This window comes from Phymastichus coffea, unplaced genomic scaffold (genome assembly GCF_024137745.1).
Source record: "Phymastichus coffea isolate CEN01 unplaced genomic scaffold, Cenicafe_Pcof_1.1 PCOF00124, whole genome shotgun sequence".
In the NCBI taxonomy this organism is placed as follows: domain Eukaryota; kingdom Metazoa; phylum Arthropoda; class Insecta; order Hymenoptera; family Eulophidae; genus Phymastichus; species Phymastichus coffea.
In genome coordinates this window covers 261152-286985 of record NW_026706935.1, presented here as the reverse complement: position 1 = coordinate 286985, position 25834 = coordinate 261152, and the positions used below count along the sequence as shown (strand labels likewise).

Sequence of the window (25834 nt, the reverse complement as noted above, 5' to 3'; positions counted from 1 at the left end):
ATCCTGTTGAGTTCTAACATAGCCCACCGAACCAACCAACATTGTCAGTTAATTTCTAACATTCAAGCCTCGAGCATCTCAGGGATTTGCCCTAATATGAAGACAGCAATCATTTTCACACTTTTATTGCCGCTTGCGTGCCTGGCCCAGAGCAACGCGGTTGACAGAATAGTCGATAACCATTATCCAAGCGACAATCTGATAGATAGCGATCTATCTGAGAGCCTGAGTCCGCGAATAATGAATATCCAGGCAAACGCATTAGCTCAAACAGATGATAAGTGGCTGGACACCAGAAATCCACCTGTGGTAACCACTGTAATCCTGCCGACGATGACTTTCGTTGCGACGATTCTCACGAAAACTAATTTTCCAATTATACGCTTGCTGTTTGGTATAATAATTGGAATTATTGGTATCATTGCTGCTTGCAGTACTACACCATTATGCAGTATTTCAGCTGGCCCCAGCATGGTGAGACTTTTAAAACTAATTTATACTCAAAATGCATAAATATATAATTATAGGAATTATTCATTTTTCATTGCGAAATCCAATTGTCAAATTAAAGAATATTATTTTTCAATATACAATTTTAAGCTGTTCGTCTGGATCGTGTCAGTCAGTTGTCGTTAAATGTTCGAATTTTGATTCATATGTTGCAGTCGTCTATGGAGCGGATAACGGAATATCTGACGCCTGAAAATGTTAGCTCGCTGGTCGAGCAAATAAATACTGCAATACAGACGTTTGAAGCAGTGCGAAAATTGAATTAATACCATTTTAGTATTTTCTAAGCATCGTGTAATTTTTTTGTAACAAAGTGACTTTTCTATTTAATTTTATAGCCTATGTACTTGCGTTTTCTTTCGAATATATTGTAAAAAACAAAAAAAATTCAATAATAATTGGCACACAAGTTTCTAGCTGAAAAAATGTTTATGTCAATTTATATTTATTTTAAGTATGTAAAATGAACAAAATAAATTTATCGCTAAAATTGTTACTTCTTAAGGAGTCATAATGTACATGTTTCACTATTATTGTATATCAGTGTCATAGAATCTAAATTAGTAGAACATGTGTCGCATTTCACTGCACTTTTAAATTTCAATGTGTTGTTCTTAGTATCTATAGACGTGAAGAATTTTCCTATTATGATCAATTCATGGAGCACTAATAAATTTATGAATAACTAAATACGAGAGGCAAATAATTTCATAGTAGTAACAAAAGCTACATCAGCCCCGTTCGTTAAACATCAACGATAGTCTTCTGTTCCGGTCTCAATTTTTCATCCAAAAGTGTAGAAATGAATATTAATTATCTAGAAACAGTGTAATGAAATCATACAAGTAATAAAAAAGGAAACGCCAATTTTGTCTGCATCATATTGCTTGCAAAGGGAATATAAATTTTTCGATAAATCGTGATTTTTTCAGTCTTAAAACGCAACGTTCTTTAAAATAACTTTAAATAAATGGCATTAGTGTTTTTTCTTTAGATTAAATAAGAACAGTTTATTTCAATTGTAGTGTTTTCATACCTATCCTTACTTTTGTATTATGTGAATCGTGCTTCAGCGTTTTTCAGACGTGAATAAGTGTTGTATTTTTTAGAACAGAAGAGTATTTTTATTATTCAATTTGAGCGAAAACTAACTTAACCTTGGCTTTGACACAAAATCATCGCAGTTTCCATTGCTTATAGCCTTGATACACTCGTTCCTGGTTGCCAAAGTGATAGACAAAAAAATAGGTTCCTTATCAAGATCATTGACGTATCTTTTCAGAGATTTGCATTTTCTCGCTTCCACTTTTGATGTGACGCACCAATCCACGTTCTGATTTGAATGACACATCGATGGAGCTGATAAAGCAGCGCTATAGTAACCTGGAACTTGTGAAAATACATAAGTAAATCGCTCAATAACAATGGAAATAAAGTTCTTGTATTTACTTCGTGGGATGACTTATATTATTTGTTTTTATTTTATATTCTAATTATACGCGATGAAATCACTTGAACTCCATCTCGCACATTCCCGTGCCCGATAGAAAATAGTTACGTAAAAGACAAACGCACGACTTGTTAGACAAGTTCTTATGTCTTGAGGCACTTGCAGATTATGCACACGTGAAAACTTGCACGACACGAGAGAGATGCGTTTTATTCCGCGTCTTTTTTTGTCCGTAAATCTTGTATAAATTCCGATGTTTTTGCATAGCCAGTCGACAGTTAATCGGCTATTCGTCTCGGATTACAATATATTACCATAATGCTGCAATGATAACAGTTCTTGGATCCGTAATCCACGTACACGTGCAATTTATGTTAATAGGTAAAATAAATAAGGCTCCGTTTTGACAAAGTAATGCGCATCCGTCAAGGGCTAACTGCTGCGAAAGCAATTAGCTCTTAGCGGAAACATATATAATAGTAGAAGTACTAAGTTGTACTAACGTATAGCGTAGACATAATAAAACTATAAAGAGTACTTAGACCTTTCTTCATTGAATCTCTTGATCATTCGACTGTAGCTTAAAAATATAAATCTATAGATTTTTCTTATTTCTTCAATATATTTATCGGATTATTTTCTATTTATAAAAATGTAAAAAAAAACACTGTCTCAAATATGTCACGGCTCCAGTCATCATCCTATAATACTTATCTTCTACGCTGCATTTGGATGGATTTAATATAGCGCGCAAGGATTTTAATACTCTACTTCTAAAATATCAATATTTATTTCAGTTATTTCGAAATATTCTGTAATAATGTTATTTTTATTATGCGACTTACACCAACTTAATTCGCTGTCTGTAGTACATGATCAAACGATCAAGGACCGGCAACACACGCCGAATCAACATGTTTCGATAAGCTGCAATGGGATTTTTGAAAAGTCTGACTTTAGTCATAGAGCAAAAAACTAATCATCGAAGTATTAAAAGACGATGATTTTCAATTTTAAGATGCGTCAATGCACACACTTTATCATCAATTTACGTATACATAATAATAGTGAAATTGAGATTCAGGACTACTTTCTAATCCTGAATATAGCACAATGTCTTTCCTTTTGTCGCGTATAAAATTTATCGGAATCATTCTTGACAAGATCAATCATCTCAATATTTTTAATATCCATCTGCGGCGCTGCTGACAAACGAATCATAATTAAATTTGTAATTTTTGTTATTGCGACGATGCTCTCGCGATTAAACAACTTGTATATATACAAACAATCGGACGAGCGAAAACAATGTGTGACTCGTCATAACCCATTAAGGACGGGACGGACACTTTTTCGTGTCCAACTTCAAGCTACCACCAAGCCAATAATTTAATTGCAAAAATATTCGCGAACCACCGTTTCCTATGTTTTGGAGTATGTTCTTTCCGATTATGACACTTAATTTTTTATAAAATGAGTTTTTTCATGTAAAATTTGAAGATTAAAAAAAAAGCACTGATTTTTTGGAAAAAAAAATTTTTGTGATCGAAATTTGTTTGCCTTTCGATTTTTTTATGGGCTTAAAATCCATAAAAAAGATGTCCATGATACCTTAACTAAAAAATATCGGCCCTACGAAAACCCAAATATATATATATTTTAATAAATTTGCGTAAATAAACAAAAATTTCATTCACTAACTTCACCGATTTTTATCTATCGACTTTCATGAAAAGTTTATAAGAACAAAAAATGCTTAGAATCAGTCAAGGAACACGTCTGAATTTTTTCAGATTTTTGGGGACCATTTTTGGTTTTTTCAATGATTTTGAAAATTCAGACGTGTTCCTTGACTGATTCTAAGCATTTTTTGTTCTTATAAACTTTTCATGAAAGTCGATAGTTTTCGAGATAAAAATCGGTGAAGTTAGTGAATGAAATTTTTGTTTATTTACGCAAATTTATTAAAATATATATATATTTGGGTTTTCGTAGGGCCGATATTTTTTAGTTAAGGTATCATGGACACCTTTTTTATGGATTTTAAGCCCATAAAAAAATCGAAAGGCAAACAAATTTCGATCACAAAAATTTTTTTTTCCAAAAAATCAGTCCTTTTTTTTCAATCTTGAAATTTTACATGAAAAAACTCATTTTAGAAAAAATTAAGTGTCATAATCGGAAAGAACATACTCCAAAACATAGGAAACGGTGGTTCACGAATTTTTTTGCAATTATATTATTGGCTTGGTGGTAGCTTGAAGTTGGACACGAAAAAGTGTCCGTCCCGTCCTTAATGGGTTAACAGGTGAACAAAAAAACACATTTTCTGCACTGATTTTCTGATATTTTTACTTTTGTGCCATGCTTGAGACAAGAAACCTAGTAGAAGCTTATGGTTGATGCTCATTTGCTCGTACATGTGTGCGTGTGTAACAGATTACAAAGCAATAAGTCACGTAAAATTAAACTAATCGAGTAACATATCGACATAATAAAAACATTTTTTCATTCTGAAAAGAATTATTTTCAAATGAATCATGGACGATTTTTCAGCGATCTATACAACTACTAAGAGAAAGTTTACATTACCGAATGCCAGAAACTACGGGAGTCTTAAGTATATGGCAGTCAACAAGTATTTAAGTAACTATCAGTAAACTAAGCACTGCCTCGGTTTATCTCCAATTGTCCGGCCATCCCGTTGAGTTCTAACATAGCCCACCGAATCAACCAATACTCTTTCAGTTCATTTCTAACATTCAAGCCTCAAGCATCACAGGGATTTGCCCTAAAATGAAGACAACAATCATTTTCACACTTTTATTGCCGCTTGCGTGCCTGGCCCAGAGCAACGCGGTTGACAGAATAGTCGATAACCATTATCCAAGCGACAGTCTGATAGATAACGATCTATCTGAAAGCCTGAGTCCGCGAATAATTAATAACCAGGCAAACGCATTAGCTCAAACAGATGATAAGTGGCTGGACACCAGAAATCCAGCTGTGGTAACCACTGTAATCCTGCCGACGATAACTTTCCTTGCGACGCTTCTCACGAAAACAAAGTTTACAATTATACACTTGCTGTTTGGTATAATAATTGGAATTATTGGTACCATTGCTGCTTGCAGTTCTACACCATTATGCAATATTTCAGCCGGCCCTAGCATGGTGAGATTTTTAAAACTAATTTATACTCAAAATGCATAAATATATAATTATAGGAATTATTTATTTTTCATGACCAAGTCTAATTAAAGAATATTATTTTTCAATATACATTTTTAAGCTGTTCGTCCGGATCGTGTCAGTCAGTTGTCGTTAAATGTCCGAATTTTATTCATATGTTACAGTTGTCTATGGAGCCGATAATGGAATATCTGAGGCCTGAAAATGTTGGCTCGCTGGTCGAGCACATGAATATTACGATACAGACGTTTGAAGCAGTGCGAAAATTGAATTAATACCATTTTAGTATTTTCTAAGCATCGTGTAATTTTTTTGTACCAAAGTGACTTATCTATTTAATTTTATAGCGTATGTAATTTGCGTTTTCTTTCGAATGTATTGTAAAATACAAAAAAAATTCAATAATAACTGGTACACAAGTTTCTAGCTGAAAAAATGTTTATGTCAATTTATATTTATTTTAAGTATGTAAAATGAACAAAATAAATTTATCGCTAAAATTGTTACTTCTTAAGGAGTCATAATGTACATGTTTCACTATTATTGTATATCAGTGTCATAGAATCTAAATTAGTAGAACATGTGTCGCATTTCACTGCACTTTTAAATTTCAATGTGTTGTTCTTAGTATCTATAGACGTGAAGAATTTTCCTATTATGATCAATTCATGGAGCACTAATAAATTTATGAATAACTAAATACGAGAGGCAAATAATTTCATAGTAGTAACAAAAGCTACATCAGCCCCGTTCGTTAAACATCAACGATAGTCTTCTGTTCCGGTCTCAATTTTTCATCCAAAAGTGTAGAAATGAATATTAATTATCTAGAAACAGTGTAATGAAATCATACAAGTAATAAAAAAGGAAACGCCAATTTTGTCTGCATCATATTGCTTGCAAAGGGAATATAAATTTTTCGATAAATCGTGATTTTTTCAGTCTTAAAACGCAACGTTCTTTAAAATAACTTTAAATAAATGGCATTAGTGTTTTTTCTTTAGATTAAATAAGAACAGTTTATTTCAATTGTAGTGTTTTCATACCTATCCTTACTTTTGTATTATGTGAATCGTGCTTCAGCGTTTTTCAGACGTGAATAAGTGTTGTATTTTTTAGAACAGAAGAGTATTTTTATTATTCAATTTGAGCGAAAACTAACTTAACCTTGGCTTTGACACAAAATCATCGCAGTTTCCATTGCTTATAGCCTTGATACACTCGTTCCTGGTTGCCAAAGTGATAGACAAAAAAATAGGTTCCTTATCAAGATCATTGACGTATCTTTTCAGAGATTTGCATTTTCTCGCTTCCACTTTTGATGTGACGCACCAATCCATGTTCTGATTTGAATGACACATCGATGGAGCTGATAAAGCAGCGCTATAGTAACCTGGAACTTGTAAAAATACGTAAGTAAATCGAAGTATTAAAAAACGATGATTTTCAATTTTAAGATACGTCAAGACGCACACTTTGTCATTAATTTACGTATACATAATAATTGTGAAATTGAGATTCAGGACTACTTTCTAATCCTGAATATAGTACAATGTCTGTCCTTTTGTCGCGTATAAAATTTATCGGAATCATTCTTGACAAGATCAGTCATCTCAATATTTTTAATATCCATCTGCGGCGCTGCTGACAAACGAATCATAATTAAATTTGTAATTTTTGTTATTGCGACGGTGCTCTCACGATTAAACAACTTGTATATATACAAACAATCGGACGAGCGAAAACAATGAGTGACTCGTCATATTCGCTCATCCTCTCAAGTCTTCCATTTCCGTAACCACAAAACGGATCTGTCCCTTTATTAGCATTTGTCGCACGTCATACCGTTTGTACATTAAGAATCCAATCGCAACGTTACTTTAGCTTATGTTTTTACGCCTGTCATTGGGTACTGAATAACATAGAAAATTCAAGTTCCGTGTAATGGAAAATGCTATGTTATCACGCTCTGCGCAATGATTGCGTTTGGCCAGCGGCTGCACGGTCCTGCAAATTCGCGTGCATGTATTTATTACGTGTAGAAACGCGAGGTAGTGCATTTCTCGCGATGGTCCTCGTGATATACTAACTTTCTTCCGACATTCCCGACTTCCCGTCTGAACGTCACAATAGAAAAGCTTCGCTTCTAGCAGAGAAGATTGGACAAAGCCCCCGTGTCCCTGCATAATACTTCGCACGTGCGTTCGCATACACTCGTCTAAAAATATACGAACCGCGGGGCACTTTGAACATCGGCCCGAAGCTTCGACTCTTGTCGGCCGTTTCCGTACGTCGCGACTAGCTCCGTTGCTTGGTTACTTGGTTGCTCTTCGCTGATACATATGTGTACGCGCGCGTGTAGTTGTGTCTCGGGAAGCACCAGATGCAGTTGGTGGGTGTGCACGCACGCCTGAGAATTTAGGTTTGTTAGCTAGATGAACCTCGATGACCGTTGAGTTATTTTGTCTCGTTACTTTCGCGAGATGTAAATAGCTTTGATTTTCCACACTTGTGCATTGTAGAACTCTGGATCGTTTGATTAGCTCGTATATAGAAGTTGCTTTGCATACTCGTGGGACGAGGAAATTGTATTTTTAGAACGATAAATTTTGTTGCCAATTGCTTGAGTGCAGTTTTTATACGAATGAATGTTCGTTATTTGCTCTTGAAATGTCGTAAGTATTGACTTGTACTTATTCCGATCACACGCCCGTACGTGGTACTTTTTTCACCATTTTATATTCTCACTTTTCAATCCAGACCAGGTATCATTATGTGTTTAACATATTATAGCTTGGAATCGTAAAAATTGTCTCTACTCTTTTAATCGGTATTGAAAAGATACAAATTTATACAATCAACTAAGTAAAGCACTACATAATTGATATCACGAATGTTAATCTAACGTTTACGTGTCGAAAGTATTTTATTTATCAAAGATTATTCGAAAGATTATTTAAAATGAAATAAACCGCGACTTTATAATCTATGAATGATAACCGTATCGTGAACGTCTTGATTTATTCCTACTATTTTTTTTTCTTGTTTTAGAAGTGCAAATTCTTTTATTTACAAAAGACGGAAATATTTTACTTGAAATTGCGATTGAATCGAAATGATATCAGAACAATAAAATTGACCACGAAATCAATGGGAAAGTAACGACTCTGCGTCTAAACTGGCTTGATGAATATTAAATACTCGTTTTAATCTTCGTTGATATGTTGTATGCATATATTTTCAGCGTGCAATATCCTCACAAGCGCGGCTGTGAGGATACAGATAATGACAATTCCAACGAGACTGCTGTGGTGACAAAGCAAGTGCAGTTGAGTGCCTGACCAAAAATTTGTGTAGGCTGACAAGTTTATACGTACATTAGTTACAGTCGGACGTGCCGTTCATTAACAATGAGGAAAGAACAAGCTTCGTGTAAAAAATAAATTTTTTATATAGTTTTTTTTAAAACTATATAATTTGTTTTTAAACATATTTACCTATGAATTCAAGTGCATTATTACTCATTATAATTAACTATATTCGATAAATTCAATTAAATTACAAACTTGAAATTTGTTATTTAAAGACATTGTCTTTACTTATTTGGTATACGTTATAGTTAAATTATGAAAATGTCGCCGTAAATGTCATAATTCATTATATATACGTTAATAGTATATATAACTTCAAAATGTATAATATAAAAGAAGCGAATATAATATTCATAAAATAAATAGTCTTCTAATATTTCTCGACACATCCATGTAAAGTTTATCTAACCTTGACAAGCGCCGTACTGTTCGTGATTAACGTGAAGTCATTATATCTAAATCTTTTAGCAATTATCAATCGTAAAGATATGTCAGTCAAATAATGAATCTCGCGCACTCCAAACAGAATCCCTTTTCATTCTAGGTATGGCAATGAGAACGAGAGGTTGATATGCACAAGCATACGAAACAGGTGATATACGGTCCAGTTAGTTGACAAAGAGTTATTAACGACAATGGGGAAAGTCAAAATTAATCCTGGGCAACTACCTGTTAAGGCTCATTTCTTCTTCTTTATGGCAGGTGAGTTAACATTTTATCAATTGTACTTTGAAAAACACTGGATTACCACTTGAAATTTTCAAATAAAAGTTAGTTCAAGCACTTGTAATGATCACGTATACGACAGATAACTCACTTGTCTGAAACTTACATGACCGATTTGTAATGTATAACTATAGATGTTAAAGTTTACACCTTTGTGTCATTTGATAACTTGATTTTAAAGAGTGTTGTTAATGTAAATTTTAATTCGATGATCACTGGCATGAAACACCAGAGTTGTGCTATATTTTAATGTTAAAATAAGTACCGATTACATTTGAACTATTGGCGATGATGTGATTGTCGAAAGAATAAGAAGGTATAAGCGTTGATAAATTGTGAATCACAGATATCAATCAAATCGTAGATAAAAATTGGTGTAAAGCACAGAATCAATGGGACAAATAAAAATAGCCATTTACATGAATGCGCGCACGTAATCCAAACTTTTGCAGCTATGGGGCCAATCCTGCCATTCCTGCCGGTGTACGGCAAGCAATTGGGAGTGTCAGCCTTGGTGATGGGCAGCATAACGGCGGTACTGCCGCTGCTGTTCCTCGTGGCGAAACCGGCGTTCGGCTTCGTCGTCGACAAATTTCGCGAGTGGCGTCGCGGCATCTTCATCGCGCTGCTGGCGGCGACGAGCGGCTGCTACATACTGATGTACTTTCTGCCGGCGCTCCCGGGACCGGTTCTACCTGACAATGGCAAATTCTTCAACGTCTCGTGCGCGAAACTTGTCGAGTGCTCCACCGCGGTAAGCTTGCATGTTTTGCATTTTTAATGAGCGACCGGCATTTTAGAGGTGCATTTTTCTTTCTCAACGACATTCGCTAGCACGAATCAGTCGCGAGGAGACGATTTCTGTATAAAAATTATTTAATTATTTATGACATTCCATCGATCACTAAAATACTATGTTTATTTCATCTAACAATCAGTCCATAAATGAGAGTAATATAATACTGTGCAACTATGAATTCGTCCAATGAAAATGATATAAAGCAATTTTGGATCGTTGCAATTCAACGACTTATGTATTTATATATATCTGCTTAGTTGCGCAACCTGCACACAGTTGATAAATGTTTGATCTATCAAAGTTTTTTATTATCACTATTCGTTGAATCTCTGGATTTTACACAGTATACTAGGGACGCACTTCATATTATTTCTTCGTTCATAAATACATTCGAAATATCACTTTAATTAATTAATTAATTTTATCCGATAAAGCCGCGTCGTTTCTCATTGGTGAGATATGGAGTATCTCCTTAAAATTTATAATTATTTATAACTTTTGTATATTCCTTATAAACATATTATTATTTGAATTTGAGTTCTGATGTAGCTCATGCGCTTAACGAGTGACTACTGGACGTACACGCGTGCAAGGCGGGGCTTATTCTTTCGAACGATTAAAGTCTTTGATGAGTAACGTTTCGACGTGAAAAAATAACTCGAAAAATAGCACTGTATTATTGGGATCAGCAGTCACGTACAAGTAGGTCGCGGAATACATTGCAAGCGCGAATGAACAACTGTTTTTCAAACAAAGAAGTATGTTGGTCTCTTTTTTTAGAATATTTGCACTGCACTGAAAAAATAATATTCTGTTCATGCGTGGTTCTAGACTTGGAAGCTACATTTGACAAACACATCAGCTCCCTACGCTCGCAATGTATTCCGTGATCTACTTGCGACCTCACCACGTGACGACAATTTCAATACAATTAACTTAATTGCCTGTTTTATCTCAGTCTACAGACATTTGTACATAAAAAATATTCACGATAGCGAGCTTCCATAACTGATACGCGAATGCACGCGTTTGTATGTTAATTGTTGTCTCTCGCGCGATCACGTTTGAATTTTAAATGTACTTCTATACGAATAAGCGAGATGAATTTTAAGTAAAGACTGCTCAAGTTAGTAGCTACCTTCATTTCAAAAAAGTTTTATTATGAAAATTCTGATAGGCCGTAAATAGTTTCTTGCTATCTCTTTTTTACTGCTTCGATGAATGATCTTTCGCAGCTTTGTATGCTATATATTGTTCTCGAATATTCGTCATTGTTTTCATGGTCAAGTCCCTTCCTATATCCATGTAACGGAGATTTGTACCATTATCAAGTGGTTTCCATTCCTCGGGTACAATGTCAGAAGTACTCGGCGTAGGTGTTCTTTAAAAAAAATATCGATATTTGACATTCCTCTGAGTCGACGACTTCAATGTGCTATTTATTACCCGTGCGCTGCGAAATTTGTCCACAGTTCTGTCATCCGCTCCATAACTTTGTAAGACGGAGTGCCCTTTTGAAAAGGTTTGAAACCTTTTTGGGTACGAAAGTTGCTGTAGAACACGTAATCTAATTCATCGCAATGGCAAGCACCTAGAAAATGAACAACACATCATGATGATTCCATTGTCAAAAGTGACACTAATTATTTGCCTTTGCTTTGAACCGGCAGCAACGTCTTCATGCACGATGGCTCGTCGTCATAAGAAAATTGATAAAAGTATTGTGGATGAGGATTCTTTTCGACTTGCGTGTTTGCGAATTTATGAATGCCATCAAGTATGTACAAATCCGCGAGCAAGAATGCAAATTTGACGCAATTGCTCAACGTAATTCTTTCGTCCTTGAAGTACATATATCTCAAATCTTGTTTGGTCAGTCCGTATCCTTTCAACAATTCCGTCGCTCTTTCGTTGATTATTGAATTGAAACTTCTGTTGATTCTTTCAAAGTCTGATTTTTCCAATCCTACGAAGTTTTGCAGATCTATTGAATATTTAGTATTTAACTGATTCGTTATTACCCTTACCCATTAGATAAATAAGCCCTTCGGCATTATTATGCCCAAATAGGCATGGTTTTTCGATACTTCGCGTCATGAGTTCGTCAGGATGTACAGGCATCACGGGATTAGGAGACTTATTGTCTATTCCCAAAGTGAAGACAAAGAGGCAATGGAGTTTGTCCTGAAAGAACAATTTTCGTTATTGTCATTTTCACAACCATATTGCTACAATTTTCTATGTTATACAATTTTCTACGTTACCGTAGTACGTCGAAGTTTGTCCTGAAGTTGTACTAATTTTCGAGTATCAAGTGTCATTAAGAATTTGTAAATTTCATTAGGGTCATCGTTATATTTGCCGAGCATAGTACACAACTGGTAGCCATACTTTTTAGGGGTTTTCGTTATCACCCAAGTATATTGAATACTACCACTTTGTAGTATTGCTTTATGAAATAAATCTGAAATCGGATTTGAAAAATATATCCATCGAGCGCATAACTCATATGTATCTCAAATATTCCGTATTACCTTTCGACTGCGGGCATAGACATAATATTTGTACGGAGGTCGCACCTGAACTCTCTCCAAAAACTGTAACATTGTTTGGATCGCCTCCGAATTTACTTATGTTTGCTTGAACCCACCTCAGTGCCATAATTTGATCTTTGATTCCCATGTTGCCTGCTACTATTTCGTGGTCTAAATTCAGAAATCCTGATTTCATAGAAGTTGAAAATATTTCAGTTGAATAAAAGTTTCAGTAAATATATTTTTGACACTCCGTGCGCAAAGTGCGTCGTTCCCGCGCGCTCGGCAGAAAACGTGCGTTGAAAATCGCACTTTCCACACATCGTATAAAAAAATACGGAACGACACGTGCTCGGGAAAGAGTTTCTCGTCTCGTGTATCTTTCAAGATATCTAGACAAAAATCTACTTTCCCGCACTTGTATCGTAATGTACTATTTTGCGCTCATGAACAAATTATTATAAAATAATGAATTTAAATATTTTATTATATAGTACACAGAAGCAAAACTTACAAAATTACAATTTTACTTACCGAATATTCCCAGTCTATAATTGAAAGATACGAATACAATATCCTTCCTGAGTAAATAATCAGGTCCATAGTATTTATCATCTCCACATCCTTGCAAATAACCACCTCCGTGGATCCAAACCATAACTGGTTTCAGTTCATTGACATTTTTTAACGATCTCACGCAAACATTCAAATAAAGGCAGTCTTCGCTTCCGTAAAACACACCGACGGAATCGTCTTGAGCACATGGATTCCCATATTCCGTTGCGCTTTTTATACCCGTCCAATTATCTATTGCTTCTGGATCCTAAAAGTAATAGTACTTTGCTAAACTGTTCAACTTTGCACATCTTCTTATTTGATTCGATAGGCTAAGATACTGTTGCTGACGTGAGTTACACTTTTTGAAATTGAAAATCAAATTTCCTATTTTAATGGTCCCTTGTTTCACAATTCTGTAATAGCGCGATTCTTAATGTTTGTTTTTCTTTTTGTCACTAATCTACTTGATAATTACAAAACATTGTACCGAACCAACAAAAATGAAAATGTATACTGTTATCATTTCAACTCAAAACATTTCCATTAGATAAAATATCGATGAAATTAATGCAACTAACCATTACTTACTTTAAATCTTAAATTATCAATCGGCGGCTTGGCATAAGGTATTCCTAAGAAAGCGCAATAACTGTACCCTTCAACGCTCTTTTTTATTGTACCACGTACTTGGCCATTACGTGTTTCAACTATTAGGTCTTCCATATTGAACGTTTGAACGAAGACTGATAAAAAAAATCGAAGAATCGTATGAATTGACAATCACCATGATTGTACTTTAAAAAGACTGTCTCGGTGATTTTTTTCTAGTAGTCTTATTAATTCAGTAGACTTGGAATTTGAATGGAAAGTGGACTTAAGTAACTTTCCTTTTAATGCAGCATTGTTTTAATGCGAACTTTTAACTACAGATCAATGAAGACGGTTCAATCGTATATTATTAACATATGAATTGAAGTATTTTGATAGAATGGTTCAATTTTTATGCTGTGATAAATGAGTACGTAGTATGAATATGAAAATAAGACATATTGTAAATTGACTTTTAACTCAATGTCAAATTAATTATTGAAAATCAACTTCAATGTCATAAAATAATAATTATTCTTCAATACTGAAAAATGCTTATAATTAATTGGACGTTTAAAAGACATTTTCAAAGTACTTAAATAGATAATCGTTCACAACCAAAGTAATTACTTTATATAAAATTGTCAAAATATAACGCAAACTAATAATAGTAAACAATGTAAAGTAATATTGAAAGTAGAAAAATTTTGTCGTACACAATAAAAAATACTTTAGCATTTTTAACAACATGAAATAAAATCTTTTATTTAATTTCATTGCGATACATCATATTCATATAGATTAACCACAATATCTTGTATCGATTACAGCACTATTAACGTTTCTAAAACGTCATCAATTTCAGTTAAAACCTTTTCATGGAAGGAAAAAAATACTTTTGATATACTTTCTAAAGTTTCAATTGAATATAATGTTTAAAATTCATTACAAATAAAACCTTTTATACGCTCACTAATAATGTCGACAATCGTGAGTTTATTACAATATAAATAAAAACTATTACTATTTCATAAATTAAAACAATAATGTTTTGAGTGTTAAAATGGTGAAGTTAAAAAAAATTCAGTTTGTTAAAAATCTTTAAAACGGATCTCGAACTCGTTGTCTTTGTTATAACTCTTTAGATTTTGCAAGTAAAAAGCGTTGATCAACACTCAGCATTCTTTTCATCTGCAATTCTCTTCCTATATCCATGTACTGCAAATTATTAGCATCATCCAAGGGTTCCCACATTATAGGTAAAATATCAGAAGTCGACGGTGTAGGCGTACTGAAGTAAAAAAAAATGTTATGGGGACTTTCGAAGTTTTCAAATTTCAAATAACACTGATAGTGGTCACTAACCCATAAATAGCAAAGTTTGTCCATAATTCGATCATTCTTTCCATCACTTTATAAGAGACAGTACCTTTTTGATGTGGGTTACAGCCCCTTTTTGTACGAAAGGTACCATGGAATAAATATTCTATTTCGTCGGCATGACAACATCCTATAACACATCAATAAGTTTAATAAATCGTAGTAACGTAGCTCAATGGAAATTGTAATTACTATATCTTGCAAATCAGATATACCTTTCAACAACTTCGGCAATACTAATTTCGTCGACGATATTTCGTCGTCATACGAGAATATGTAAAAATAATTCGGATAAGGATTTTTCTCCACTTGGATTCTCGCAAACTTATGTATACCTTGGATTATATTCAAATCACCGAGCATATTTGCGAATTTATCACAGTTGCTTATGGAAATCTTTTCATCCTTGAAATACATATTTTTCAAATCTTGTTTAGTCAAATTGTAATCTTTTAGCACATCCGATGCTTTTTCGTTGATCGCCTTATCGATATTTTTGTTATACCGATCGAAGTCACTGCTTTTCAAGCCTGTAAAGTCATGTAAATCTATTTTTACATTTAGTATTGATGCCCTTTTCGCGTGTACCGATAACAGGTTATACTGAACTCAATAAAAAATATAATCCCTCGTTGTTATTGTGCCCAAACAGAAACGGCATCTGTATGCCTTGTAACAGAAGCTCTTCTGGTCGTATTGGTAATACGGGATTAGGCGATTTATCATCTACACCTAATGTGAAAGGGTAAACAGCGTAGAGGCATTCCTAACGAAACAGCGTTTACACAATTCTTTGCATTATGCATCTGTTATTTGCTTTGTTGTATGATTAATTATGAATCTGCAGATGCCACTTACAATAGTCTTCTTAACTTTTTCAGCGGTTTGTAACATCGGCCGAATATTCAGAGTTCTTAAGAAAGTAACCATTTTTTCAGGGTCCTGCTGGTACTTTCCGAAATGGGTGCACAAGCGAAAGGCATATTTTTTCGGTTCTTTAATAGTTACCCAAGTGTTGTGAATGCTGCCACTTTGATTGATTGCTCTGTGGAATAAGCCTGCAATTTACAACGAACATGCACAAAATCAAATGTGGCATTTGATAATTTTACTCTTGAGCTTTACCCTTTCCCATTGGCGACAATGCCAATATTTGGATAGAAACTGCGCCTGCACTGCCTCCGAAAGCCGTGACATTATTTGGATCCCCTCCAAATTTTCTTATATTTGTCTGCACCCATTTCAGAGCTAAAAGTTGATCTTTAATCCCCTGATTCCCTGGTGCTACTTCATGCTCCAAATTTAAAAATCCTGCTCGTAAAAATACACAATAAAAGCAATCATACTGTGCAATGTGACAAATATATACGATCGATTAAGAGAAAGTACGTCTTACCGAGAAGTCCAAGTCTATAATTAAACGAAACAAAAACAATATCTTTCCTTAAAAAATAGTCAGGCCCATACATTAGATCGCACCCACTGCCATAAACAAAGCCGCCGACGTGGAACCAAACCATAACTGGTTTCGGTTTATCAACATTTTCAAGCGATCTAACGCATACATTTATGAACAAACAGTCCTCACTCCCAATAAAATTCCCGGAAGCATCAATTTGAGCACATGGGTTACCGTATTTCGTTGTATCTTTTATTCCTGTCCAGCTGTCTATTGGCTCTGGATCCTACATAAAAACCATCAAAAGCCGTTGTCCAATAATTTCATAAACAATGTATAAAAGATAATCTGTTTGGTTCTGCTCACTTTGAATCTTAAATCTCCGATCGGTGGTTTCGCGTAGGGTACTCCCAGAAAAGCACAGTACTCGCGACCATCCACGGTCTTTTTTATCACTCCGCGTATTTGGCCGTCTTGTATTTCAACTACTGGGTTCTGCATGTTGAACGTCCGTAGCGAGACTGACGAAGTGACGAGTAAAATGCCAAATTCAATTGGATTAGGGTCATTGCGGTTGAATTTTAATACGCCCGTTTTACAATTGTCATTCTGCTGACTTTCTTGATTCTTTTTTTTTTTAATTCAAATTGCAAATGCACTAGAAGAAACATATCACCATCTATGTAGCTTGAATGATCTTTTAATCGATCGAGCGATCTTTTAATAATATTCCTCAAAGTGTTAATTTGTTTACTAAAGATAATTTTTTTAATAAATTTATTATGTTTTATCTCGATATTCAATTTGAATTCATATCAATGTTTGCTAGAAATTTGTTGGTAACTTTTTAATCGTCTCTCAGTCGCGTAAACTAGACAAGACTGCATACTGCAAGTGCCAATCATAAAAGCTATTACTATAATTAATATAGTATAACCTTGCGCAGAGGTTGTAGCATGTGATTCTACAACAGCTTTACTATTCATGCTTTCATTTAGTGCTAATTTTTCAGCGGAAAAAGGGATGGTTTAAAATTATCAAACCATAAAAATAACATTTTATAAAAATCAACTTTACTGCTGATCAGAATAACTCTTGGGACGACAATATTACATTATAGATAGAATAAAGATTTATTATGACTTCATTTACATTCGGGAATAATTAAAATAATCGCAATAGCAGTGTTTTTCAAAATCTTTAATTGATCTGATACGATTTCCATAGTGATCATTACTTTTCAACACTTTTTTACATCCAGCGTCGTACTCTTTTTCATCGTATTCTTCTTTTTGAAATACAATTTATTTCAGAAAATTTGAATCGATAATTAATAATATCAAAATAAAAAAATAATCATTAATGCAGTTAATAAACTTTGACCAATGCAAAGTATATCGATTTTTCACTCAATAACTGAAAATATATGTCAGTAATTTTCAGGCAGAATGTTATAAGTCCCATATCTTATCCTACCACGGGTCCTTGCATGTACCTTTATTCGTTGATTCGACGTATGCGAGACGAGGTTTGAAGCACATTCGGCTTGCCCAAGTGCTTAAATCGAGTCCTCACGTACGGAGCGTTGGATAAGAAATTATAGATGTCAAACTGAGAAAAATGCATAATCGATCAAGTTATCATCAAGATTAACGAAATGGGCATAACATTTCTGTATACGATACATTGAATTTGAGTATAATTATTAGCATTTGAATATAATACGCTTCTTTATCGATATATACTTGTTACCTATTTACTTTGTAATGGTATGAAAAACTGCAACGATCACCTATACATGTCACGGCTTTTATACATAGAGAGAAGTTCAACATTTGTTTATAAAAACAATTTTTTAAGTAAAAAGTTGATTTAAAATAGGAAATAACATTGCTGATTTAAAGTAGTTAGCCAATCTGATAAATATATTACTCATTTCAATGATACGAATATCTAAAAACGAGACGTATTTCAAATATTCTCTTTCATTTACTTGCTCTCGAAAAGTATGAAAGAAAATCATAAATGAAACCGAAGAATTAGTTATCTACGATATTGAATCATTAATTATTGAAAGTATTAAGAGAATTAAGAAAGCAAGTTTCAACTTTATCAACCCGTTATCTAAAATTTAGTTTTTGTGTAAAAGAATATTGAAGATTTTGTATTTAAATAAAGTAATTACCGAATTAAGTTACGCGAAGTAATATAGTATGAGATTTTTTTGAGTGCAATTTAGCGTGACATTTTAAGACATGACGATAAGACGATACGAAAAATAAAAAAAAATAAAGAATTGGAACTAGCAACGCACTGGAAATATGATTTTAATGTACTAAAACTTCTTTCATTCATTTTTTGTTTGTCACGTGCCCTCTTACTCATTGATGTTTATCATCTTATTTGCATGCTGTACAGAGTTTCCTACTTACAAACATCATTCTCCATGTAATTTATTTATGCATTAATTTTGAAATCAGTTTAGTAGCAATAGTCATTGAATGCTTATTAAATGAAAGTCTTTCTGCTTAAATAATAAACTGCGAGTTTTTATAAATTGTATCCATTTCATTTTGTAAATTTATAACGACCTTAACAAAGATAAATGATAAAAAAAGTTTGTATCGACATTCCTAGGCGATCGCTCATCTAAGTGCACTAACCAGGCTCAAATCTGCTTAATTTCGATGATCGGGCGAGAATCGGCAATGTGTTCAACTTGATTTAATCGTTATAGCGAAATGACGCCTTTTTTAAAAATTGATTTATAAGTTTTCCTTGGCAATAACTCAGCAAATTACAAGTATTAATTATGTTATATATAATTATAAGTAATCGCATTCTTATTTATGGACATAATATTGTTCGCTACAATATTGAAGATTGCAGGATAAATAAATATGTATATATATCTTTATATCAGCAATTGCTCGGCTTGGAGTTAAAATTCATCACGATACACAGTCGATGCTCTAAAAATATCTGCAAATTGCAAATAGATCGACCTTGACGTACTGATTTTTAAGAACTCTTTACTATATCCAGACAATCAATGTAACAGATTCCTGCGTGGATGACGGCAGGTCGAGCACATGTAAGTGGCAGTGTCGTGATTCGGGCAACTTTACCGCCGACGTCTACTTTCACGCTGATCTCAAGACAAAGTTCGAGCCGGATACTTCCTGCTTCATCGGTAACCTGAGTTCGAGGCAATGCCGGGAAAATGACGTCTGCGATGTAACGTGCAATGATTCGGAGCACGAGAGTGCCTGCGTTTATGGATCCGTTACTTTTTGGGGATTCGTGCTGCTGATGTCACTGGGAAACATTGGATTCAACGTCAGCAACTGTATTAGCGATGCAATCTGTTTTGACGTACTGGGTAAGTCATTTGATTAAATACTATAAATTAAAATATTGATATCATTGATTGCGAGCCATTCATTAATTTACATTATTCTAATACAACATGTTGCTCTCTAAATATATTATGATCATACTTTGATTTTATATTCAGGTGAAGGTGGACAAATGAGTTACGGGAGACAAAGAGTATGGGGCTCGATTGGTTTTGGCATAGCAGCACTCATGAGTGGATATGCAGTGGATTGGTGGTCCTCTAGTGATACTATAAAATCATACACTCCGGCATTTGTATTCATTTCTGCCTTTACGCTTATTGATCTTGGCTGTTGCTCAAAATTACAGGTAAGATTTCAAACAGATTTAATTTCCAATATTCTTATCTTTTTTTTTAAGAAAGATAAATTGTTTTCATTTTTTACTGACAACTATTGAAACTAAATGATAATTAAATCCAAGCTGTTTTTTCAATGATTATTTATTATTTATAAAAAAAATAACGCATTATACGTAAATTTTGATAATTTATTTTTATTAAAATTACAGTAATATTTATAACAGCGAGGGTGACAGCGATTTTCAAATAATAATATTATCGTAATTTTATTATATAAGCCCAGAGTATTTTTTTACACAATGTTATTTTTCAAATCACAATCTTACTAAATTTTTTATTAATTTTACTTTAAAAAGAGTAGTCATTGTAGACTTGCACCACAAATTATTTTTAACTTAATATACGACTTTTTATTATTAAATAAAAATCACACAAATTTATTTCTACATCTACATTATAAAGTAAAAGATTTATAAATACTTTTGTAGAGAATATTCAAGTACGGCATTCAATAAAACAAGTGTTAATATTAAGGGGCTAGATATTAAACAAGGAAAATTGAAAATTTTATTTAATCTCATGTGAAAATCGTTCTAATAAAGATATCGACTTGAAACATTTTTCTCATCAATTACTCAATAAAACGTTTAATTTTTTTGTTATACATTATAAAATCACAAATTTATGCACAGCAAAGTCGCTGATTAAACATCTTTTTTAATTTATTATAGTTTGATGTATTTTCTCAGACTTAAAATAAACGAAATTCATTTTGAGAGAACTAATTTCCTTCGCTAGAATTTGTATTTTGGAATAAGCGCTATAGTTTTTAATAAAATTTTTAAAAAGCAACTTTTCAAACATGAAAAAAAAACTTATTAAAAAAACGTAGATCCCAAGAATCGGAGTATTATTTTTCTCCTATGAGCTCTAAAATGATCTTCGTTAACTCTAATCTACAGAAAATTGTGGCAAACTCGATATTTGTAATAATAGTATTTAATTTTGAGATAAAGAAAATTAAAGTTTTTATTAAGTATTTCAAAATAGAAAAAATTTAGTCAATATCAATTTCAATTTTTCGGAATATTCAACTCCGTTAATTAAATTTTAATAAGACGATATTTATAAGAACCTTTAAACATGAGGATTTTTCAATATTTTTAGTATTCTAAATCTACCATTAATTAAAAACCAATCTGGAACCAAAAAACTTCTTAAAAAGAAATTTTTTCAAATTAATACTATAATCGTCGGTCAAAATAATAATCTCAAAAAACTTATTATGAAATTAGATAAATGAGCTATCTTTCTGTTCTGTCTCTTGTTGCCTGTAAATTTGCTTTTTATACGTAGATATAAAGTTGAGAACTGCAGAATTTTGAATGTCAAATGACATATGCTTTAAAGCGCCCAACAAATCCACAAAGAATCGAATCACGTAATTTTCCGAATAGAGTGATTCCGATTTTTCATCCTCATCAACAATATAATCATCATAATTCTCTTCCTGTTCGTCGAAAAAATAATATTCCGATTCGCTAAAATAATTCAATGCCGACTCAGTTTTGATAAGATCAATTTTAAGTTGATCTTGAATTTTCTGGTTCCTCATATGAGTAAACAACTCGTTCGACTGTACATTGCGATAATCATTGTCAGAGTCTGAATAGTCGTCAATGCATTGATTCACAAAAGGAGATGATGGTAGACTTAAGCTCTGCTGTCCTGCATCACCGGCTCCTAAAGCAATCGTAGAAAAAGGGTTTTGAAGTGCCTCATTGGCTTTGCTCCGCAGTTGGTCTTCGCACTTGACTTGTTCCTTAATTTTACATTTTTCGTGTGAATCCAGACTCAGATTTTCGCGAGTATTCTCACCCTCGTTCCATCCGTTTTCTTTGAGTTTATATTCCCATTTCGTTTCCTTTTTCAGCGCAGAAAACTGTTTATGCTCTTGTATAAAACAGCTATCAGCACTCTCTTCCTCCCTAAAAATTAAATCTGTATCACCATTTTGTAAATTCTCCTGTTTTAAGTTTTTTATTGACTTAAGTAAAGCTATACGAAACGGTAATTTTTCCCCCTCATTGCATATTTTCTTAAGATGCTTGCGATAAGCTCTCGCACATCTCGGACATTTATCCACCTGAACATCCCTCCTGCCGCAATTCCAGCAGTAAAGATGCTTCACAGACTCTTGGCAATGCTTAGTCGTGTGTAACAAACTCCAACAGACGAAACATGCATAAGGTTCAGGATCAACATTGGGATCGGACGGCACAATATCGAGATCTCCAAAAGTAGTACCAAGAAGTTTTTTCTTTCTTAGATATTTTTCGTGATCGATATTCTGTGGTGCGATTGGACTTTTTAATGATATGGGATTTGATGGCGAATCGGTTTTATGAACGAATTTGTTAATCATATCCTGCTGAGGATGAGGCTCGTCGAGTTTGCAGTGATTGCAACTCGAGTTGCCGACACACTGCAAAGGAAAAGACGTAATGCAGTCAGTTAGCTATGGCGAAATAATATAACCACATAATACTATCTATAGTATATTGCTTATCTGTTATCCAGATTTGAGTTTACTTAACCCAACTACAATATATACCAAATAAATTTATTTCTGAAATAGAATATCGACTCAGGCACAGCATACAATTTTCGTTTGTAGGAGACAGTAAAAACTTGTAAAACAGATAATAAAAATGCTTGATTATAATCAGCTGTTAACTTACCGACACGATGTAATGACTAATCCACGATTTTTCTGGCATTCTTTCACAAAACAGATTACACAACTCGTAAAAAATATCCACTCTAATTTAATGTATGAGCTGCCAAATGAAAAATTGTCATCAAAAGTAAAATATAAACAAAATAGACTTTTAAATAGCAAAGACTAAAATATAAATAGGACCGGTGCCGAGTCAAGCATGGAACATGAAGTATTATTAGAAAATAACAGTATCACCGGTGACCGGCAGATGCTGCTCTTTTATAGAGGAAGAAAAACAACAATCGAAATTTAATAGTTCTTGAATAATTGGAATGTGTGCGTGGTAAAATGAATTCCTTCTTAGTGGGTAGAAATAAAATAAAATACTTTTTTCAATGTATTTGCGTAAATAAATAATAAAATAATATGCCATACTATGATTTTAATTTTTTGTACAATAATAACTGCAACTGATTTTTCTGTTCTAAATCATAATTTTATTGTTTAAAATAATACAATATTTTTTAATCCATCATCGATAAAACTTGTTTTACTAATTTTTCAAACCAATACACTATTTATAAACATACATAGCTTGGAACATATTTTCAATATGTGCACAACTAAAACTGACTATTCAAATAAATTTTGATTTGATCATCGAAAATAACCTTGAAATAATAATAATTAAATGGCAATTTCTTTTGAAAAATATTATAAATTACAATAAAATTATTTACAAACATAATTTACAATCAAAAAATTTATTTTGGAAAATACTGCTGATGAATATTGGTTTACATACATTTTATTATTACATTTATTACATTATTGTAGTAAAAGTTCTTTTTTTATGTTACTAATCTGATTCAAAACTTCTCTTACTTCTTTTCATTCTTAGAAGGACAATGGAAACATAAATTCTTTTAGTTACCACAATATTAACTAAATAAATGTTTACCATGGTGCTAAATAAAATCATACCGATTGTTAACTAATAAAATAATATATAAAAAGTTTCAATATGAAATTACTACCAGATTAAAAAGTTCAGCACTGAGATAATTACATATTTTTTCGTGACAATGTTTGTGCTCGAATACGAAATGAAAAACAGCAATGTTTTGAACATCAATCGGCAGATGCTTAACGCAGTTAAACAACTCGAGGAATTCTTAAATAGCATAATCGTCGAAGCTAAGTGATTTTGATCGTTCGTTCTCATCGGTAATCATATTTTATCGTAAAACTTTATTTTTATCAGAAAAAAACGTTTCCTATTTAATAATCCAAATGAAATATTTTCACGCTAATTTATTGATTTACATTTGATTTGATTTATATTTTCAGTTACCAATAATATCTGGGACTGATAACATTCTCAAAGATGTTTACAAATTAATCAAAATCAAACCTATTGCCATTTTTCTCTGTTTTGCAACGCTTGCTGGTATTCTAGATAGTTTCATTATCTACTTTTTATTTTGGTAATCAGTAATGAGAACTTTTAGTGCATTATTCTACTTGTAAACGAAATCGAAATTAATATCTATCCCTTGCTTAAACAGGTATTTAGAAGACCTCGCTTTAGCAACTGGTCACATGCACGATATAAAACTTATTGAAGGATTGACAGTATTCGCTGAAACTTTAGGTGGAGAAGTGATTTTTTTCACTCTATCAGGTAAATTTGAGAATCAACAGCTATAACATAAAAATATAAAAATTACTGTTGAATTTTTGCAGGTAAAATTTTGAAGAAAATCGGCTATGGCTACACGTTTGTATTTTGCTTCGTGTGTTACGCTCTACGACTTGGCCTAATCTCACTGGCACCAACACCTTACTGGGTGGTACTCATTGAGTTTTTCATGCAAGGTCCTACTTACGCGCTTTGCTACACGACCATCGTAGCCTACGCGAGCGTTGTTGCACCATCCGGGACGTCTGCCACTGTACAAGGGATTGTTGCCGGCATGGACGATGGATTGGGTGAGTGTAAATTATGGAGACTGCATTTGATTACCAATTTGAGATCTTTTTATTCATAACGTCGTTTATTTGCGATAGTGAACCCAGTTTTCATTTTTAATTTCAATTTTAATCGCAAGATTTAAGTAAAAAAGAAAACAATGAACGTTCTGATAAAAATTAAAAAATTCAGTTAATATTCAGCTGAGTTGGGCTTAAAGTTTGTTTTATTAAAAAATTGTTAAAAAAATATTTAAATGCAGTCACAAGTATTATATATAATTATTTGACAGGTTTCGCAGTCGGTAGTCTGATTGGTGGTATACTGTACAAAGAATACGGCGGAGTTTTAACATTGAGAATGTACTCAAGTTTAGCTCTTATAACAGCAATTGCCTATTTTATTGTGCATACGACTTATCTCAAGCATGTGATGCCAGAAACAAGTAAACATCTATTTTGTTTAAATCATTAAATAAATCAATGTTTTCTTTCATTTACAATTTTTAATTAATTTTTCAGATACGCGAAAAAATGTTGAGTGGAAAAGTCCAGAAGATGCTTTAAAAGCCTGTGAAAAGTTAGTTGGACATTAATGATTTTAAAAATTTTTAGTGCCACGATTGAAGAATATTTGATTGACTTTTGTCTTAAGTTCCTTTTCCTCAACTTATCCAATGTATAAGTAATTATTAATACATTATTTTTTTTACATTTCATTTATCATTAAAAAAACTACATTCATTTTAGTCGAATTTAGATAAGTGTCATAATGTTAAACTAATTAAAATACAAAGTCGAAAATCTTATTTTTGTAATAATGATTGTGATACTTGGATATTGTAATTTTTTGATATTTTATATGTTTTTTCATAATTAAAATATTGTATAAAAAACTATAAAAAAATATAAAAAATCATTAAAGTATTGTATA

The 25834-nt window shown here is 32.9% G+C and overlaps 5 protein-coding genes across 12 annotated transcripts; 2 read left to right on the top strand and 3 right to left on the bottom strand.

Annotated features, from left to right (window-relative positions):
• Nucleotides 1–9: 9 nt before the first annotated feature.
• LOC131671331 (uncharacterized) lies at nt 10–1849 on the top strand. Its single transcript, XM_058947687.1, has 2 exons — nt 10–474; nt 666–1849. The coding sequence occupies exons 1-2, from the start codon at nt 97–99 to the stop codon at nt 774–776; spliced, it is 489 nt and encodes a 162-aa protein (XP_058803670.1). The 5' UTR covers nt 10–96; the 3' UTR covers nt 777–1849.
• Nucleotides 1850–6539: 4690 nt separating this feature from the next.
• On the top strand, nt 6540–25694 carry LOC131671369 (major facilitator superfamily domain-containing protein 6). 7 transcript variants are annotated; one of them, XM_058947741.1, is made up of 11 exons: nt 6540–7574; nt 8397–8480; nt 9068–9225; nt 9702–10003; nt 19553–19889; nt 20025–20215; nt 24280–24416; nt 24498–24613; nt 24676–24921; nt 25194–25346; nt 25423–25694. In XM_058947741.1, the coding sequence occupies exons 3-11, from the start codon at nt 9159–9161 to the stop codon at nt 25494–25496; spliced, it is 1623 nt and encodes a 540-aa protein (XP_058803724.1). In that variant the 5' UTR covers nt 6540–7574; nt 8397–8480; nt 9068–9158; the 3' UTR covers nt 25497–25694. The 7 variants fall into 7 exon arrangements, with proteins under 7 accessions (XP_058803724.1, XP_058803723.1, XP_058803721.1 ...); XM_058947740.1 differs by having other exon boundaries at nt 8397–8505; XM_058947738.1 differs by having other exon boundaries at nt 6540–7827.
• Nucleotides 11216–13863, bottom strand: LOC131671370 (esterase FE4-like). Of its 2 annotated transcripts, none has more exons than XM_058947744.1 (8): nt 13729–13863; nt 13117–13405; nt 12583–12768; nt 12313–12512; nt 12076–12232; nt 11700–12014; nt 11495–11639; nt 11216–11429 (listed from the first exon to the last, which is right to left on the bottom strand). In XM_058947744.1, exons 1-8 carry the CDS (start codon nt 13861–13863, stop codon nt 11255–11257), a joined length of 1602 nt encoding a protein of 533 aa, XP_058803727.1. In that variant the 3' UTR covers nt 11216–11254. The 2 variants fall into 2 exon arrangements, with proteins under 2 accessions (XP_058803727.1, XP_058803726.1); XM_058947743.1 differs by having other exon boundaries at nt 11217–11429; nt 11700–12032.
• On the bottom strand, nt 14562–17013 carry LOC131671371 (esterase FE4-like). The gene is made up of 8 exons (XM_058947745.1): nt 16874–17013; nt 16505–16793; nt 16234–16419; nt 15967–16166; nt 15718–15874; nt 15324–15656; nt 15094–15238; nt 14562–15019 (listed from the first exon to the last, which is right to left on the bottom strand). The coding sequence occupies exons 1-8, from the start codon at nt 17006–17008 to the stop codon at nt 14860–14862; spliced, it is 1605 nt and encodes a 534-aa protein (XP_058803728.1). The 5' UTR covers nt 17009–17013; the 3' UTR covers nt 14562–14859.
• Nucleotides 20491–23183, bottom strand: LOC131671373 (uncharacterized). Its single transcript, XM_058947747.1, has 3 exons — nt 22949–23183; nt 22277–22692; nt 20491–22195 (listed from the first exon to the last, which is right to left on the bottom strand). The coding sequence occupies exons 1-3, from the start codon at nt 22985–22987 to the stop codon at nt 21499–21501; spliced, it is 1152 nt and encodes a 383-aa protein (XP_058803730.1). The 5' UTR covers nt 22988–23183; the 3' UTR covers nt 20491–21498.
• Nucleotides 25695–25834: the final 140 nt, after the last annotated feature.

Excerpts from the sequence above, each read along its gene's own strand:
- LOC131671331 (XM_058947687.1), top strand. The coding sequence starts at position 97 with ATGAAGACAGCAATCATTTTCACACTTTTATTGCCGCTTGCGTGCCTG. Across the intron at positions 475-665 it reads TTTCAGCTGGCCCCAGCATG|TCGTCTATGGAGCGGATAAC; the intron begins GTGAGACTTTTA and ends CATATGTTGCAG.
- LOC131671369 (XM_058947742.1), top strand. The coding sequence starts at position 9,159 with ATGGGGAAAGTCAAAATTAATCCTGGGCAACTACCTGTTAAGGCTCAT. Across the intron at positions 10,004-19,552 it reads TTGTCGAGTGCTCCACCGCG|ACAATCAATGTAACAGATTC; the intron begins GTAAGCTTGCAT and ends TACTATATCCAG. Across the intron at positions 20,216-24,279 it reads GCTGTTGCTCAAAATTACAG|TTACCAATAATATCTGGGAC; the intron begins GTAAGATTTCAA and ends TTATATTTTCAG.
- LOC131671370 (XM_058947743.1), bottom strand. The coding sequence starts at position 13,863 with ATGGAAGACCTAATAGTTGAAACACGTAATGGCCAAGTACGTGGTACA. Across the intron at positions 13,406-13,728 it reads TTGATAATTTAAGATTTAAA|GATCCAGAAGCAATAGATAA; the intron begins GTAAGTAATGGT and ends TATTACTTTTAG. Across the intron at positions 11,640-11,699 it reads GCTGCCGGTTCAAAGCAAAG|GTGCTTGCCATTGCGATGAA; the intron begins GCAAATAATTAG and ends TTCATTTTCTAG.
- LOC131671371 (XM_058947745.1), bottom strand. The coding sequence starts at position 17,008 with ATGCAGAACCCAGTAGTTGAAATACAAGACGGCCAAATACGCGGAGTG. Across the intron at positions 16,794-16,873 it reads TCGGAGATTTAAGATTCAAA|GATCCAGAGCCAATAGACAG; the intron begins GTGAGCAGAACC and ends GTTTTTATGTAG. Across the intron at positions 15,657-15,717 it reads GGGATTATATTTTTTATTGA|ATTTACATGACTTTACAGGC; the intron begins GTTCAGTATAAC and ends ATGTAAAAATAG.
- LOC131671373 (XM_058947747.1), bottom strand. The coding sequence starts at position 22,987 with ATGCCAGAAAAATCGTGGATTAGTCATTACATCGTGTCG. Across the intron at positions 22,693-22,948 it reads TTAGTCATTACATCGTGTCG|TGTGTCGGCAACTCGAGTTG; the intron begins GTAAGTTAACAG and ends TTTCCTTTGCAG. Across the intron at positions 22,196-22,276 it reads AATGAGGGGGAAAAATTACC|GGAGGAAGAGAGTGCTGATA; the intron begins GTTTCGTATAGC and ends TTTAATTTTTAG.